This window comes from Trichoplax adhaerens, genomic scaffold (genome assembly GCF_000150275.1).
Source record: "Trichoplax adhaerens TRIADscaffold_1 genomic scaffold, whole genome shotgun sequence".
NCBI lineage: Eukaryota > Metazoa > Placozoa > Uniplacotomia > Trichoplacea > Trichoplacidae > Trichoplax > Trichoplax adhaerens.
Genome location: NW_002060943.1, coordinates 9,631,267 through 9,650,780, shown reverse-complemented (window position 1 = coordinate 9,650,780; position 19,514 = coordinate 9,631,267). Strand labels below are relative to the sequence as shown.

General features: G+C 34.3%; 1 protein-coding gene across 1 annotated transcript; it reads left to right on the top strand.

Annotated features, from left to right (window-relative positions):
* Positions 1–4,919: 4,919 nt before the first annotated feature.
* Positions 4,920–19,454, top strand: TRIADDRAFT_52404 (uncharacterized protein; the record flags this gene model as incomplete). The annotated part of the gene is made up of 35 exons (XM_002108883.1): positions 4,920–5,465; positions 5,546–6,318; positions 6,933–7,284; positions 7,429–7,590; positions 7,682–7,873; positions 8,076–8,284; positions 8,361–8,684; positions 8,744–9,075; positions 9,125–9,345; positions 9,450–9,762; positions 10,108–10,351; positions 10,623–10,784; positions 11,734–12,062; positions 12,938–13,131; positions 13,198–13,396; positions 13,501–13,721; positions 13,793–14,121; positions 14,229–14,590; positions 14,665–14,822; positions 14,950–15,292; positions 15,410–15,562; positions 15,611–15,848; positions 15,942–16,093; positions 16,191–16,331; positions 16,460–16,584; positions 16,723–16,724; positions 16,768–16,927; positions 17,003–17,243; positions 17,557–17,798; positions 17,879–18,064; positions 18,157–18,294; positions 18,459–18,605; positions 18,680–18,772; positions 18,897–19,130; positions 19,305–19,454. The coding sequence occupies 35 exons, from the start codon at positions 4,920–4,922 to the stop codon at positions 19,452–19,454; spliced, it is 8,367 nt and encodes a 2,788-aa protein (XP_002108919.1).
* Positions 19,455–19,514: the final 60 nt, after the last annotated feature.

The window sequence follows — 19,514 nt, the reverse complement described above, 5'->3', positions numbered from 1 at the left end:
AATATACTATTTGTAACGATAATAAATATTTCAACGCACATACAGTAAATAGCTATAGCACTACGTATAACAATTTCTATACAGATAAGTCGTATGCACGCGATGGTGACATCTCTTTGTAAACTTTAAATTTAATGTTAGACAAAGAAATATTTTATTACTAGATTAATTTCCTGCTGCATTAAATTTGGGATTGTGTTGATACTGAAATTTATTATAAAGTGCGTAGTACGGTACAATAGATTCCTTATAGTTTTATTAGACTAGTAAAATTTTTTTGGTTACTCAGCAATTTAACAGTATGAAATATAAAAGGCTTATATATCTTATATTTAATATATTTTATATTTAGACATAGCAAATACTATATTTCTGAATATCAAACCGGCCCTGCAGTTAAAACGTCTAGTTGATGAAATATTACTTCATCATGCTCCTATCATGCTTGATCGAGTTAACTTCGTGAAGGAGAATATAAGCGAAGACTTGATTTTTGGAAAAATGATAGATAACGTTGGTTACTTGCTTTACTTTGTTTTATGTGATATGTGGATAAAAGTATTAAATTGTACCCTTTCCTGCCATCTTAGATACTAAAATAGATTATTGAAATGAAATATGTTCCCGATATTCGCACATTTTAGATTGTTAAACAAATTGATGGTCGAGGGCCTGTGAAATTTATAGCTGACAATATGCGTATGGAATACTGCGTCTTCCGTACCTGTTTAGAGCATCTTCAGTGAGTATACATACACTTTGTAAAATAGTCTTTACGCGGTATTTCTTACATTTTGATATTTATTCTTAGCTGACCTAGCCATCTCTGTTATATGTAGCCCGCTAATGTAGTTTTTTAGTGGCGTAAATGTAGACTTTGAATTTGGTCTAATCTATAAAAGTTAGTAAATGATGATCAATCATCATTTTTCCTGTGGTTACTGATGCCTAGTATTCACGCATTACGCCAATTTTTTTATAATAGCATCTATTGTAAACATATAATTGTGTAGTGTGAATGATATACGTAGAATACCATACGTATTAATATCAACGTGACCTAGCGAAAATTTTAAAGATGTTTGAAATGGAATATAGGAATTATGAAGTAACTACGACGGTTCCTACTGTAAAGGTATTTATTGCAATGTTGTGTTTGAACTCTACAATCTTCCGTATTTTCATTTAATTAATTGACTAAAATAAACGAACTTTTATTAACTTGAAACGTAGTTCGCATTGTTACTATATGAGTGTAAGTAAATTATACTTATAATTAAAATTAATATTATAGCCCCATAGTTGCTACAGAGTTGCTGACGGAATCTACAAGTTGTTAAGTGATAAGAAAATCTATGACGAGCCTATTTATTCTGCAAGTATGCTGACGTCCAGAATTCAAAGTGTAAAAAATTAAGTAGAATGTGTTTAATGCCGCATAATCCACTATGAAAGACCTAGTAAAAAGAGTAAATTACTGAAAAGACTGATACCTTCTGACATCATCTTTGTCTAACAGATGAAATAGACTTTTACGATCTTCTGATCATAATGTGCGAAATGACGGAAGAAGTTAATGTTAGAGATCTGTGTGTTAGACATAATAATGTAACCGTATGTAGGCACATGGGGTATGTAAAATTGCATTTAACTAACTTATAATTAATCTTTTAGGTCATTTAGTAACTAACAATCGATAAATTCTATTTCAACCGGACAGAAAATTTGTACAGTGCGCAGAAATGGGCAGTTACATACGTCATTTAGACGAATTCATTATATCGCCAGTTGATCCCATATCGGTCGGAAAAGAAGCCAAAGCCTCTGATCCTAATCAAAATATTGGATATCAGCTTCATCTTTTACGGTAAATACATGTTTACATAATTTTTAAGAGAAATTGTAGTCATATAGAAATTGCGTGTTGAAAAATGTTTGAAGTAATTTATTTTAATATATTACATCTTAAATTATTTCTGGAGCCTGGAGGCTAAACAACTGAAATGTAAAATTATGAAACTATCGGTCTCTATTACCGAAATAGATATTTCTTATTGATAAATGTTCATGTCGACTAGGCTTCAGTTTTACTGTCAGTGTTACCAAATTTCGACTTGGGTGGAATTGTTTGTCGTAAATAATTAATTAATTATAAGTGATAAGTACCATATACTGTTCGTATATTGCTATGGAAGATTTTCTAGGAGTTAAAATAGCAAAATTCCAAGATGTAGGTAACAAGAATAAATATTGGACTTGAATTGTGAACTTTATCAGTATCATCAGTATTCGAATTAAATTAAAACACTTCGCGTCTAACTTATAAATAAGTATGTAGTTAATCCTAGTTAATTGTATTACTCTAAAGAGTCATTGTGACTCATTGCAATAAACTTAATCTTGCTAGAATAGGTTTAATTTTCACTGTTCCCTAAGCTGCGTTGCTCCAAATAATTTAATGCTCTATTATATTGCTAAAAAGTATGTACTTAGTATCCGTAACTGTCATGGTGTCATACTAAGTATCATGACTGTATCACCCTTCGGTACAATTATTCGCATGTTTGTAATTTCTCAGAGTAAGTGAATAATTAATTGGCGTTGGAATGTAGATAACGTATAGATAAAATTATACTGTGTTGTTCCTATAGGATAGGCCTTACAAGTAAAGGTATATAAGTAAGCGTAACTACCTAGATACTCAGTTGTATTCGCACACACGTACTTGCAATAAGCGTTCAATATAGTAAGGCCTATGCTATAACTTACTACGAGCGCGGTCATACTATTACACATGGTGAGTAATAGTATAATTTAAAAGTACTTTTTACATGGATTGCCATGTCATTGCCATATGACCAACATTAAAACAGGAATCCCTATCATTTGCTTTTGAATTTTGTTACACGTTTCGCTGTAAAAATGTATATTGACTATTATAACCAATTCCTAAATGTTTGTACGCCAAGCAATACATCTTATACTATATCTTAATGATCATCATCAGAAGCATTTTCTGCGTTACAGAGTCTGAAGTAATTCGAACCGGAGGTAAATTATTCTAAGATTCTTTATTTAGCAGTAAATTTCAGTACCGTGAATATGCGTCATTGTCTCACAACAAGCCAGTAGTAAATTAAAGAACAAAATATCTAAATTAGAGACAGGCGAAATTAGGGTAAGCTAGCAAAATTGTCCTGAATTAGATACTTCTACACAAATCCTACGACACAGTGTCATAACTGTAACATTATGATACAAAATCAGCAATAATAAACCGGTATCGCTGATGTCATTTACGATATCCAATATTTTAGCATTCAATGATTTTTACTCTTCGGCAATGTGGTAGCTTTATCCTGGTCTGCAATGAAGGATGCAATTAACGCGAGCAAAAAGTATTACGTATAATGAATACTAATACGTTCGGATCTATTCCAAATTCTGGTTTAATGCAGTACTTTAATAGTTGTAGGTATGATGCATTCTACGTATTTGTTCTGTACCAGTGCTCCATACAATCCCATTGTTTGTGTCAAAGATATACTAGAGAGGCCATACCTACTGAGATTCCCAGTCAATAGTAGCAATTACTGCCTCAGACATCGTATGCCTAAGGTTTAAATGTTTAGATACTAGATAATGCTACTTGAAGGACGTCTTGGAATAAGTTGAGTCACTAAGTGTTCATGCTATTAAGTCTTTATCTGGAAGCACTCCTAACAAGTGATTCTTGACTATTCTCTTAATCTTTTAGACTTCTTAATAATTAATCTATACGCCTATCATTATAAGCAGAGAACATTACAGTGGGAAACTAATCATTTACCAATTTTAAGATCATATGTATTATGAGAGTAAAAATATAATTAAAGCTTCGCTAGAACAATATTTAGGATTAAATTCTATACTACTGCACTGTATTTGCAGAGTACTGATACATATTTTAATGTTACTGAATCTAGTAATCAGTAATAGCCTAATGTTAAGATATCTAGAATAGACTGATATACTGTGTAAATTCACTGCAGTATCATCCTCTGCCTTTTAAATAGCACTTAACCGCAAGCGTAAAAATGCCCCATTCGTATCCAGAAAATGTGATCTTTTTCTAAGCTAGAAAATATTCCGTGCATTGCAAAAATTTTTATTCATTAAAATTCTCCTTATACCAGTAATCAGCGTTCATAATAATAAAGCATCGACCGTAAAATGTACTTATTAATTATAATTATCATTCATTAATTATAATATCATCGGCATATCCATAGAATTCATCTACTCCTTTACCTTACGGCGTCGCCATAGTAACTAATGCTTACGTCAGTTTAAAAACTGATCTTAACCAAGTAAATACGTCAAACACTACTTAACTGTACTTAGTATGAAATGTTTACAATCGTATCTGTATAAAGCATTATCCTATCTTCGTTTATAGAACAGGATATAAGGGTTAATACTGTACCTGTTTATTAGGAGACCTCTCGTATGTGCGATTTAATATTAATAAGTGAGATTTTCCGCCTCAGAGAACGCTTACCGAATGATTGAAAAGTATGAACAAATTCATTTCAGTAATTACTACGATACACTAACAACATCAGTATCCCTTGCTCTGCAATCCTACTTAACTAATTATATACTGTAGTTTGTCACCATCATTTGATCAAGTAACGCGATATCTCGTACAGTACCTTACTTCTTTCCAAATATAGTATATGTTTACACGACACATTTACGTTGTAGGCTCAACAAGTTTTACTATAACCGTGCATATATGCGTACAGTTTGAAGCTACAATAATCACATTACTAGAAAATAGATTTAATATAAGCAGCTTTATAAGAACTACACTGGATTACCCTCAATTTTAGGCGTTTATAGGCAAATCCTTGAAATTTACTAACTAACGTTTTAACATGGTGAAAGGAGTAAATGTCGAAGCAGTTTTGGATGCGCTGGACTCTAATTTCACCGGTCTTATTGACAAAGAGCAGATACAAGTTTTTTACGAAAGTTACTATAACAGTCGAATTGATTTACGCATAATTGAGCTTGCAATTTTAAGTGTATGCAGTGACAATTCCTCTGGAAAATGTACAAGAGAGAAGTTTGTTGATGTCATCGCTGAAATTAATAAAAGGAAAACTTTGGAGGAGCAATTACATTGGGACTTTAAATCTTTAGATAGAGATGGAGACTGGCTGATAACTGTACAAGATGCCTACTTGCTATTACAAAGCTATTGTGGTAAGAAGTTTAGCATGACGCACTGGAAAAACTTTGTTCATGCAAGACGTTTTTCAGAAACTAAGGTCTGTTATGAGGAAATCCGAACATTTATGAATAGCATACCAACCGAAGACCTAAATACAGAGGAAGAAGTTGAAAAAGAGGGCACCTTGCTATCCCAAATGGCTTTGAATAATGAACTCACGTTCTATAGGGAAATAAAAACTTTTGAGGTTTGTTACTTTTATCTGGTTTGTGTACTGCACTGTACACTTAGTGAAAACTATAATTTAATGAAATTGATATTTACTAGGAAAATAAGATCGATAACAGGGCTGAAAAGGCAATCAGGAATCGCAATGAAAGATTAACAAAGACTGCTAAGAGGTACCTGAAAATTTTAAATACCCGCGGCATTGAAGCTATGCTATACGACAAGGGTTATAGTTCGTCTGAGGAAGATGAACTTGTTACAGTTACGGCTCGTAACCGTATCAGCACGAAGGACCTCTTTGATATCCTTAATCGCAAATATGAATGCATAAGAGAGTCTACAATATGCGATATGATTCGAAGACACGTAGGTGAAGGTATGTGGATGTCGCTAAATGTACCAGATAAGAAACGCAGAGTAAAGAATTTGGGGAAATTAGAGCAACAACTAAGAAAAAGTGGCTTTCTAGATGAAATCATTAATTTAGATGGTGCTCAGCAACGTTCTCCGCATGATCTCATTAGTTTAATTGGTGAACCAATCTTCGCTGTAGAAATTCATTTATCAGAGGAACTGCAGAAACGTAATAAGTTGAGAGAATCTGGACTTAGTACCGAAGAAATAGATAGACAATTATTAATAAAAGCCGTGAAAAAATACGACAATACATCTTGCTCTTACTCTCAAATACTGAATGATCTAGCCGCTAGACAGAATGCAGAAACAGATTTTTTATGGTCCGACCTCCGCAGCGTGGAACCACAGTTTCTTAAAACTGCTAATGATCGTCTAAAGCAGTATTTAAAATTTGTCCGCCAGCTCTGTCGTGCAAGGCTAGACCTTCGTTTCCATAGTGTTTCTCTTTCAGTTGGGTTAGCAGAACGCTACCAAAGTTATTCCTCGAAAAAGTAATTATGAACTTTAGATACGTCAATAAGATTTGTTATTTACATAATTATAACAATATAATCTACCACAGACGTGAGTTTCACCAAATCTTGAATAATACCGATAAATACCCGATAGCGTTCCTTTGCTCAACACTCCGTTGTGAGCTATTCTCGTTGAAATTCCTTATTGTAATGTAGACAATTTAAGTAAGATTATGGTATAGTAAGAAATGTCAAAAATTTTACCAATTCTTAAGTTTAATCAGTTACTTTAAGCTCTGAATGGATGTTGTCAGTGTACTATCATACCTCATATTTAATTACGAAACGAAATCATTACAGTTGTTTAGATGATAATATAGATGATATTAAAAGCACAATTTAAAATTTACCAAAAAATAAGATTAGATTTATTTCAGTGACGTAAAATTCTTGTTCGTTAACTACTATTATCTAAGTACTCTGCATATGCCTTCAAAATAAGCTTCATATTGGAAATAGTTGTTTTATCATTGTGTATGAATCCGCTGTACCATACGCCTTATGATAAAAATTGAATCTAAGAGACCTGTATCTTCTGTTTAATGAAATTCTAGGCTAGTTTTGGATCAAATTAGGCAAGAAAAATTAGCACATGAGCGATTATCCGAAAGAAGGAGAGGAGACACTCCTACAATGTCTCAAATTGATGAAGTAGATATGAATCTCTATGATGAATATGGAGTTGTTGACCTTCTAGAAGCAACTGTTCGAACTCTAGAACAAAAGCAAGCACATGAAAGAAACAAATTCATTGAAATGTTACAGGGCTCAGAGAGTCTTTCCGTGAGGTCGAACGTTCGAAAAATGAACATCGAAGAGAGACAAAACCAATACTCTTTACTCAAAATTAAAAGGCGCAAGTGGCGTGAAAGTAGCGAAGAAGAAAGAATTGCCAGGAAAACACAAGTATTTCCATGTTTTGTTACAATTGATAACGCCCTTCGATAATATATAATTATTATGAATATAGTCATACAAGAACTTTATTCACCGCTTGATAAGTATTAATGAAAATGTCCATCTAAGGATTTTTCGCTTTGAATTTGATAGAATCATCAGATCTTACAGGAAGCAACTGCGATTTATTACGAGAACGCTAGAGATATTAAAGCGAATGATAGAGAAGTAGATGTAGCAGTTGCAATGTTAGCCGAATTACAATGCATGCAAGACCAAGAGTGTGAGCGTTTTCTTACCGATGTTGCCGAAAAGGTTACACTCATTTCAAGAAAAGTACTGCATTATCAGAATAACAATGTCTGAATAAGTAACGAATCATCTACATTTATTATTTCGTATTTAGTCAAATCAAGAGCTAATAGACATCAGAAATGAATTTCTATCTGCACGCCAAGAAGATTTGTTAGACAATGTATCATCACTTGTTTTGAAAACTGACGTGGTCAGAACTAAAGAGGAAGTCGAATTGGTAAAGGCTCTAGAAGAAAAATACGATATGCTGAAAGAAAAGTTAATCCTAGATGCTCTTAAAACGGTAATTGCAATCTATGGATTTTTTGGTAATACTTAAGGGGCCCATACATCACTTCCAGTACATGTAACTTTATATTCTTACAACATAAAAGTGATGATTTCTTATTTATACTATATATTATAATAATAACAAAATCAAGTCGGTTGTACATAATTGATCGTATAAGTATTTGTATGCATAATTTTATAATTTTTGACAATAGCAAATGGGTGATGCTGAATGGGCTAAATTATCTGAACGAGAAAGGCAGGCCAGACTAATGAAGTTAAAGCTGGAAGAACGGAAACTTAGAAATGAAGGTAAATTCGACGAAGTAGCAAGACTTTTAGGTGAAAGCATCAAGAATCATGAACAGCTCAACCAACTAATGGGTCATAATCGTGCCATGTATGACCAACAGCTCAAGGATAGGTAGGAATGATTAAGTACTTTCAAGTAATTCACAGGTAAGCAAACGTCCTGTAACATAGAAAATCTTTGTAAATAGACTGGCACGTCGTAAACAACTGATTATAGAAGGAAATGATCTCGATAAGATCGAGATGGAAGAAGGCGAATTGCCGGAGGATAATCAAGTACATAGTAATGTAAACTTACTGGATGACCTGGAAGCCCGCTTTAACGCTGAAAAAGAGGCGCTATTGGCTATGCTGCACGGTGCGGAAGGTCAAGCCATGTCAGAACGAGAAAGGCAAGCTGAGCTCTTACGCTTACGGCTTGAGACACGCAAAGGGCAAATGGAAGATAGATTCGATACTGCCGCGATGATGCTAGGATTGGCTGAACGTAATCAGGCTGCTGCTAATGAAAGGTAGTTCATTAAAAATCATGATGTTAATCCTTCGTTACTAAACATTATTGTATATGCAGACTACAGGGAGATCGTAAGCGACAGGAAAAATTGGCATTGGAACGTCTGGCTGAGAGAAAAGCAAGAAATGGTAAAAAAATTATTATTGATGAAGAATTAGAACCAGAAGAGGGTGATATTGTTGGCTGGCGTGACTCTGTCTTGAAGGAAATGGAGAAAAAACACTGCATGGAGAGGGAATTATTATTGCAACTAATGCAAGATGAAGAAAGTGGAGAGTCTAGTTTAAATACTCTCAAAATTGCAGCCGTCAAGATGGAAGAGAGCAAAAGGCAAGAATGTCTCGTTGAGTTACGTGGGAACTATGATGCGATCGTACGAGCAAATGAGAGTAAGCTTCGAATACGTTTTAGCGAGCTCGTGTATTTCATTACACGTAGGAATAACGAAGATTCGTAAATTCTTTATAGTTGATCGAGAAGAGATTCTCAATATTTTACAAGAAGCTGCTTTAGTGAAGTATGCCAGTAGAAAGATGAAGATGGAATTTGAAAATGGAACCTTGGTTGACGATAATACCGTATATGCTTCAATTATGGCTGATCTACAGATCAACCATTCTAAGGAATCAGAAGAGATGTCTTCACGAATAATGCAATCTGTAAATACCTTTGTTGTATTACGATATTTGATAACCGTATTAATGTACATTTTATTAATGATTAAAATAATTAAGCTGTTAAAATATTAACGAACTAAATACAGAGTATGGAAGAACTAATACAGCAAAGAGCTAAGCAAATAGAAGCTAGACAAGATCGTACGGCTGAGAATGTAGCAAACATAATTACAAAGTATGAAGGGGCAGCTGATGATGATTATATTATCAGCGCATTGGAAAAAAAATATGAATCACTTAAAGATAAGTTATTGGAAGAAGTATTAATACAACAATTCGGAGATGATAGCTGGACCACTCTCTCTGAGAAAGATAGGCAACAACGTCTTGTACAACTGAAATTTGAGGAAAAGAAGCTAGTACGCGAGGGACGCTACGATGATGCCGCTGCGCTCTTAGGTAATGTATATTCTATAGTAGTATATGGTGTCCGTAGAAGAAAATATTATATTAGTTTTCTCATATACTATATGTTCATACACCGTAACTTCATATCAGGCCCACATGCAGCTTTTTTCTCAATGGAACTACATGATCACTGCATGATTTTAACTTGAAGTAATTGTTACTATTGATTTGGATATTCTGTTGCTATGCACTGAAACTTAATTGCTCCACTTTTCTTATAACTGATGCTATTTCATCACTGTACATCGACTAACCTGATGGAAAGTTAGTTACATGATATGCTTTCATGCAAACTAGTATGAAGTTGACAGAAATGTTACTCATTTATGATTGTAGGTGACGGATTTGCGATAGAATCCAACTTAAAAAAACTTATGGGTGAGAGCAGACCTTCTTATGAAAGTCAACTGAAAGAAAGGTTAGAAAAGCGCAGGTTAAGAATGCTGCAAGGACAAGATAAAGAAGACAACTCAGAATCAGAGTTGGAAGAGACTTTTAACGAAGAGAAATCTTGTACAAAAGAACTATTATTGGATCTAGATAACAGACTCAAGGAAGAAAAGGAAGCACTATCGGATAGGTACAGTATTGTTCACTGTACAGCACAGTATATTACGTAACTGCAAGCTACTAGTTATTATTTAAACCTTTAGTAATTTTATTTCATTGATTAATATTATTATAACGAAAACAGGGACAGTAAAAGTTCACTTATACGGTATCACTAGCACAAATGCAATTACTAAGAATGTGATTTTGTATGGAATTCTATTAATTGAAGGTTTAGGTATAGCAATTTTAAGTATTTATGTTCAGTAAGAAATTTCATGTGATCATTACTGTATTGTTAGGTTACGTGGAGCAGACAATTACGTTCTCACCGAAAGGGAACGACAAGTAGAACTAGTTAGACTTCGTCGAGAATCTCGTATGGCACAACAAGAACATGATTTTGACGCTGCAGCGATCCAATTAGGACTTCTTGAACGTAGTCAGGCAACAACCGTTGACAGGTATACTGATACCGTAAAATGACATTCATTGATCATTATTTAGCTATATAATTAGCTTTGCAGTTCGCATAATATCGCTAAAATTCCCTCTAGTTATTAAATTCTTAGTATTGCTCATGTTCATAACTCAGAATCATAACGTTTTTGAGAAATACTATGAAAGCTACGCCGTCAAATGCATGAAATTATGAACTTAAAGCTGTATTAAAGAATGTGAATGATCATGATTCACGATCTTACAAAACTGAATGATTACGAAGTCTATATAAATTTCTTGCATATATGTAGCACTAATTTTAATCCTCAATGCAGTACCTTATTTCGGTACGGTAAATCTTATAATAATATATTTATTGTAGTCAATTTGACTCCTTTAACCACTGAAGTACGAATAGAGACAAATACAAATTATAGTTTGTAAGTTATCCATCATTCTTTGATACATCGCATTTAGGTTTAGATTATAATTACTAAAATTGGTAAGTTGCCAAACTGACCAACTACTTCACCAAACCTGTATTGATGGATCCAAATTGTGTAGATAGAATCTATAGAGCATTTAGCACTCACTATTTACACAGATTTTGGCGTTTAGACATCAGATTGAGTATTATTTTACATCAAAAACTATACTTTCATGTAGCGGCATACGGTGTGCGGTTGACAAACTAAGACTGCATGGTATACGTGCATTAATGATTTATAGGGAACTGCACGTATAATGATAACCTCACGTCAGTGTGATAGCATTTTACTTACATTAATAAATTTGGATATGATGTAATTAGATCGCTACGGTTCCAGTTTGCTTAACTTTGTACTGTTTAAATAGAAATACAAACGCAGTTCATGACATCCGTGCATTGGTCAATGATCATACTACAGTATTTGCGCATACTGCAATTACATTCTCAACTTGATTTTTTATACTATGAATCTTGTTATGCAGACTTAAATATGACAGATATCGGCAAGAAAGACTCGCCGAAAAACGCTTAAAAGGAAAAGTATATACGCGATCAACCTTGCCCGCCCGAAAGATGCAAGAAGTTGAAATTTCTGATCCGAAATACACAGATCTTGTTCAGATGCAAAATACGCTTATTTCAGCGACTGAAATCAAGCATATCGAAGAGCGCAAGTTCTTCGTGGATCTTTTATCGAAAGAGCGTGAAAGCGTTATAATTGAGATGATTGAAATCATGTCTGAAGACGAAAGAGAGTGTAAACTACAAGATTTGCTAATAAGGCTTGATACTATTTCACCGGATGAAGAGGGTATGATAATACAACTTTCTATAGATGTTTGTACAGAAGTTCCATTATGAATTTTACTTACTTAGCGGTGGTTAGCGGACAACATGTTACAAAAGAAGTACAAAATTGGATTGTAACCAGTATCATAATGTATAGCCATGATACTAACGGATATTACAGACAGCAAGGATAAAATGCCTTGTTTTTTGGATAAATCTAATGTCATGGATATGCAGTACTTATTATACGGGTATATTATCATCCTGACACCCATAAGTTTAGTTTCGCTTTATAGTCACCTATGACTATCTTAGAATAATACCGCAATTTACCCTATTTATTGCTACTTTTGCACACACTGCCGCCCTCTACTGTAGGTTTAAATAGACTTGTACAGTAGAAGGCATATCGGTATGGTATCGCAAATTTAAATAGTAAGACAGCTGTATTGCATACGAATTTTTTACAGTTTCAATAACCAACAATACGCTAGACTTATCAAAGTCAGTTTTCAGCATGTAACGGTACAGGTAGTTCATTGTGTTCCTTATTGCCAGTAAACTATTACTTTAATTTATTACAACTAGCTATGCCGAAGATACCGTTAGATCCATTATCGTATAAACTAATCAATTAGTATCTATAATTTATTAAGCTATAATTCTAAATATTATAACGGAACAATAAACCAGCAGACCATATACTGTATTGTGCACTCACTGCTTAAATCGTTCAAGACTATCAATCTATTACATCAATAATAAATATACTTTAATTTTGTTACTCTATTTACCAACGCGCTTCAATCTCATGAGATACGCGTATATTTAATCTAAATATACTTTTATTTTTGATAGATCTTACGATAAATAGTTGCTATTAACTAATTGCTTTAGGAGAGCAAGGTATCTACTGGAATATTTTAGCGGAGGCCGCAGTAATCAAAATTGAATGTAGGAAAAGTACCTTAATTGGTGAAAGGAAGATCGCCAGTATAACCAATGATGACGTCATAGTATCTCTTCTTGCGGATCTGAATGAAATACAACAAACAGAAATCGATAAAATAATATCCCAGTTAGCACGAAAGGTGACACAATTCTTTTTCAGTAATAATAATAACATTTATTAACTAGTTATATTTCAATACCCTTAGAACGAAAGTGAAATTAAAAGCATTCATGAAAAACAGCTGCAGAGATTAAAAGAAATGACGTACCAGAATGTTAACTCAGTGTTATTTAATGCGGAACCTTCCAAGTTCGCCGGTGAATCTCAAATTACGGAAGCCTTAAACGGCAAATATGATGCATTAAGGGATAAGTTATTGGCAGAAGCCTTAGCTAAACAATTAGGTAAAATAAAATTAATTTAATTTTTGACCGCTTATATTGGTATTATTATATAACCACCTAGAACTAGTTTATATTTTGTTATTTTGAATTTATAATCATTAAAGGAGATGCACAATGGAAGAAACTTTCAGAGCAAGAAAGGCAATTAAGGCTTATGAAGTTAAAGCGGCAAGAACGAAAATTACGACAGGAAAATCGTTACGATGAATTGGCTAATATTCTTGAGCTGAATGCCGAAGCAGAATCCAATGTCCAGGGGCTACTAATGGATAGTAAATTGAAACATGAGCAGCGGTTACAAGAGAGATTGAAAAAGAGAAAGCAGGTAGCTAAATTTATGTGTAATTAGCGATGTAAAGTTTTTAATTTAGCCAATTCTTATATTTACCCTAAAAGAGACTATCCGAGGGAATGTCTGAAAGTGAGGTGGACAAACTGGAAAAGAAAGAAGATGAAGAATATAATCGTAAATTAAAACTTCAGAACGAGGATAAATCGATAGTAGGATTGTTACGTAATCTGAAAGATTGCTATGAAGACGATAAGGCCGCTCTGATGGCTGGGCTATCAAATGCCGAAGGTCAAATGCTAAGTGAAAAAGAACGACAGATGCAGCTCGCTAGACTTAAAAGAGAACAAAGAAGAGCGCGCCAAGAAGATCAATTCGATGCTGCTTTATTGGCTCTAACACTCGCACAAAGTCAAAATGAGGCAGCAAATAAAGCGTATGTTTATGATGTTATATTGTTATAAATAAATAGTATACTGTATACAGTACTTAGCAAATATCAGTTAATGTCTTAATGCGAGTTTTACTGCCATGCTTCGACAGAGAACAGTTGAATCGACAGCGTCAGGAACATCTAGCGCGTGAGCGACTAGCTGCAAGAAAAAAAAAATTACGTTCAAATTCCACTAGCACACAGAAAATGACAGTTGATACTGAAAGCTTAGGCTCACTGCAGGAAGCTATTTTGCAAAATATCGACATTAAGCACAACGTTGAAAGAGACGTACTTATTCGAATATTAAATAAAATTGAGTCCCATGGGTTTGAAAACTTACAAGCAAAGGCATTATCAGCTGAGGGACGAAATCAAAGGTTAACTCTTTTGATGCAAATATGGCAAAAGATGTTCATGTCTGCTAGCGATTCTTTAAAGGCTGGAGAAGAGCAAGATTCAATCTTTAATGGTAAAATAATAAATATGACAAAATTACAGTATTTCTTTATATAAAATAACCATCTAATAAATTTACTAAAACAGAGGCTGCTGGCTTGCGATTGGTGAATGATTACCATCGTGCAAGTAGCGAAGGTGGGTCCAAACTAGACTATCGTGACATTTGTGTGAGTATTTTAGCCGATCTACAACAAAGGCAAGATGGTGAAGTACAAAATTTATCTAAAGAAATCGATAGTCAGGTACAGTAATCTTTGCAATACGAGTAGCTTAATAATTGCCGCGACTTTCGTTGTACCTTTGTAATACCTAACCTTAGGAACGAAATTGAATTCGTTTTTCGGTAAAATACTATTCGCACTATTACAGAATCTGCCAAACTTGAAAAAGTTGTACGGTGCTTACTCTATGGCCATAAAAGGAGGTTGGTTCGATGACATCGCTTCGGTTCTGTTCGGTGCAGTAATGAAGGAATCCGCCAAATCAACAGAATTAAATGATGAGGCACTTGTTAATGCTTTGGAGGAGAAATACGATACTTTTCGAGATAAATTGTTAATGGAAGTATTAAAAGCACAAGCTGGAGGAGAAGCCGCTTGGATGAAATTAAGCGAAAAAGAAAGGAATGAACAACTCGTAAAATTAAAGATAGAAGAAAAGAAACTTCGTGAAAGCGGTAGATTAGAAGAAGCCGCTGCGTTATCGATAAAAGGTCGATGATTCTTGCTGCTTTCAAATTATAAATTATCATTGGGATCATTTTGCAGACAATTAGTAGGAAGTAGCTATTGTTAATTAAAGGAAAAATTAAAGTTAACAACTCTTTCAGGTTTATCAAAGGAAACCTTAGCAAGTTTTGGTAGTACTTTTGGCCTTCCTAGAGAACCTTCGAAGAGAAAAGATCACGATCGCTTAAATTCTAATCTAGACACTTTGGAGGAAGAGAATGAAGACCGTTCGTATTTGAAGGATTTTCCTATAGGTTTCTTCATGGTCATAGAATTTTGATTGTGTATTTTATCACTATTAGATGAGACGATAACGAAAAATGCCATTATCAATCTACAAGCCAACTTCGACAACGAAAAAGAAGCGTTGCTGTCTTCTCTTCGTAGCGCTAACAACAAATACCAAAGCGAAAAAGATCGTCAGTTGATGTTAGCTAAGATTCGACGGCAGCAAAAAAAAGTTGCTCGAGAAGATAAGTTTGAATCAGCGGCTCTTGTTTTTAGTATTGCAGCATCACAAGAAGCTGCCAGAGAAGAAAGGTATAATTCAAACATCGTGTCGTATCATAGTTACTTAATTACGAACTATCCTATTCAAGCAAGAGCCTTAAACTATGTTATTATCCGATAAAGCTTTAAGAAATCTCGTGCGCGACAAGAAGAACTTGCAAGAGGAAGACTTGCACAGCGTAGGTTGCTCTTAAAGCAAAAGAAAGGATCAGTTGTTGACGACGTCAAAGTTGTAGAAGCAAACCTTAAACAAGAAGCCGAAAGTGACGAAAGAGGTTCATAAAATGATACTAATAAATAGGCAACTTCTTATATAGTAATGATATTAATACTGCATGTAAAATGTTGATTCCCTTAATAAATCTTTGGCAGATGAAGTTCTTCACCTCAGTAGAATGAAGCAAGGAGGACTGTTAAGCTCCCATGAAGTGGTTCTATCCGAACTAGAAAAGAAACATGCGACTGAACAAGAGCTTTTATTTCAGATTCTTGGCGAAATCGAAAGCGATTTAAGTATGATACTACAGTACAATTATTAGAAATTATTATATAAGCAGATCGAAATCATTATAATCTTTGAACATTTTCTAGTGATATCCGCTATAGTTATTTCAAACTGTTATTTTGCGTCTTTACTGCAGGCATTATGGAACCATACTCACTGATGAGTCAATTAGATCGAGATCAAAGAATGAGCGATTTACGGGTATTAAGGACAGAGTGGAAAGAGCAATCAATGGAAGCTGCTTTCGATGAAGTACCGGAGGTAATCCAAACGGATCACGAGAAGCAAAACCACCTACAGCGTGTAGTTGAATATCGCTCCCAACATATAAAGATCCTAAAGGAAGGGTAGATATGTTGATAAAAATCTCTTATATCGTTTTAAGATATATTAAATCAGGAGTATGTCTACAATAGTATGCTGTTCTTAATATAATCGTTATAGGATTATATTGAATATATGCAACCGAGTTAACGAACTGGTTAAAGTTAGTAGTAAGACTCCAGAAGAAATGCAAGAAGAAATTTCGGTAGCGCTTTTAACCGATCTTCAAGAAAAACAAACTGCCGAAAATTCTGCTGTTGAAAGGCATCTAGTTGATAAGGTAAGAAACTGATAATTTTATAACTAACTAAGAATACGGCATTAAACATCTGCTGACGATTCTTTTAAATAATAGGATGAAGCATTTCTTAATCGCTTTGCTACTGAACAAAAAATTTCAAGACGAGAAGGCTGGTACGATAATTTAGTTAAAGTGGTATTATCACCTAGTGTTATCTCCGCAGATGATGATATAGATGATACAGATGAACAGGAAACCCAGATAGCACAACAAGAAATTCAAAATCACCTACTAAAGCTAAACGAAAACTTTGAGACTGACAAAGACGCTCTTATGAAAGTGCTTGCATCACAAGGTATTTTTAGATCATTTATTGTCTTCATTACTGTCTTCCCAATTCCTAAGATATTCAATGTTTAGAATTACTAGGAGATGCTGAAAAGCAGAATCAACTTGAACAAATTAAAACCAAAATAAATGAAAAACTTTCGCTCTATTGATGATGGTGACCTGGCAATAGCAATGCTTCAAGTGGACACATTGGACGATTCGACACTATTAGGTGAACAGGAACTGATCCATCAGAACCGTATAAAGAGGTCCGTCGCATATTTTAAGCTAAACGCTGATTTATTTTGTATTTGAGCATTTGGATTACTAACACTTAGTATACCGTAGAGTTTTAGAGAAAAGGCGACTTCGTAAGGAACATAAACAAAGGCAACAGAAAGCCAAAGATGCAAATGAAACAGTACCACCGGACATAGATTTGTCAGATGATGATGAAGAGATTGTTGCAGAATTAGATAAAAAGACCGAAGTATGTGAAAGGTCCAGGGCTTTGCAAAGTGAAGAAGACCTAGTAGCAGCTTTATCACTTCTAGAGGCGATGCATCAGGCTCAAAGAACGGTATACAATTTAACAGCATGAATATTATTTGATTGACCATATAAGTAACTTGTCTTTACCGTATTATTTTTTAATTCAAGACATTAAATAGTGAATTGGAGCGCCAAAAGACTTTAGCAAGAAAGAAACTTGAAGAAAAACGCTATAAAAGACAGCTGAAAGACTATGAAGATGAAGTAGCTAATTCTATGATAGCCATGGCTGAAAAAACACAACTTACCTTAATGAATTCGAGTAAAAATGAAAAAAATCGACAAAAGGATATCGTAAGAATCACAAATAGCTGTACTACATTGTACTTACAAGAAATAGAAAACGTGACCAAATGATATATTACATTTTTTCCTAAATTCTTAAGCTGCGAAATCGTTTGGCTGCTAAAAAGGAGAGAAAGAGAACCTTGGAGCAAAAGCAAAAGGAGATTCTTGAAAAATCGAAACAGGATGCTATCCAAGCCAAGAAGAGTAGGAGGCGATCACAACAAATGCAGCTGCCTGTTAGTTATCACTTCTCATCGTATACTCTGACCTAACTTAACTGAAGCTTTCATTTGCGCTGTATTTTCTACCGTACTATGCAACATACAGATTAGTTTCTCTTAACGCTATTCGTATAAGATATATAACAGATTCCAATCTACTAATTTCTCCTGCAATACAGGCGGATATAGGTTTAAGAAGAGAAAGAACAGTTGTTGATGTCGACGTATCAGAAGAGAAGAAAAAGGAACTTTTGGATAAAATTCAGCACAATACTGACAATTTACAGAAGAGAAGGCTATCAGAGAAACTTCGACAGCAAAATCAGGTCTGTATGCTAAATTGCGATATAGATCTTTATAAGTATGACTGATTATAATAATAATCTTCTATTCTTCGAAGCTTAAAGCAAAACTGGAAAGTATGCGAGCGAAAAGAGTTGGGGAAGCGAATGCTCTGCTAGGCATGGGCGAAAGACAAAAAACTATTGTCATGGTTAATAATTAATAATACGTACACTGCCGATATTTAGTGCTATGCTCTTAATATGCGTTATTACGAGAATTGTAACATTGCATTCGTAATGTTTACACGTCTGTTGAATTATTTACAAATGCAGGAAGAAAGAGAGAGACAAAAGACTGTTTTGCAAGAGAGGATAGCCCGTGTACGGTACGAACGAACTCAGACCTCTATGACGATAAGAGAAGACAATCCTGACGCTGAGTCACGAAGCTTCGATCAGCTTCTAGGAAGTGATGAAAATTTAGACCTTAACAATGATGAAAGAATGGAGCGCGCAGCGCAAAGAATGCAAGAATCATTCATTCAAAAGCACACAGAGCAGACAGAGGTACACTAAATTAGCACTCTCATTAAATTAAGTTTAAGCTAATTTTTATTCATAAATTGGATAATTACCAGTAAATGTATCAAGTCGGTATCTGAATTACAGTGCAGCATTGCATTAACTTTTGTGTCTAAATACTAAGAGAGTAAATGACAACGAATTTTATTGTCTCAAAAGGCCGAATCGAAGCCAATCTTCAAAAGAGCTTCTGTGATACTAGAGAAAAGAACGCTGGAACAGAAACTTAAAGACCGTATCGCATCTAGGAAATTACAACGAAAACAAAAGGAAGTGTCCGAAGTAGCAGAAGTAGCCGAATCAGAATAGTACAGGATGTTTCATGTCATAGAGTATAAGACGTTTTTGTAATTATATACCTAAAATTGT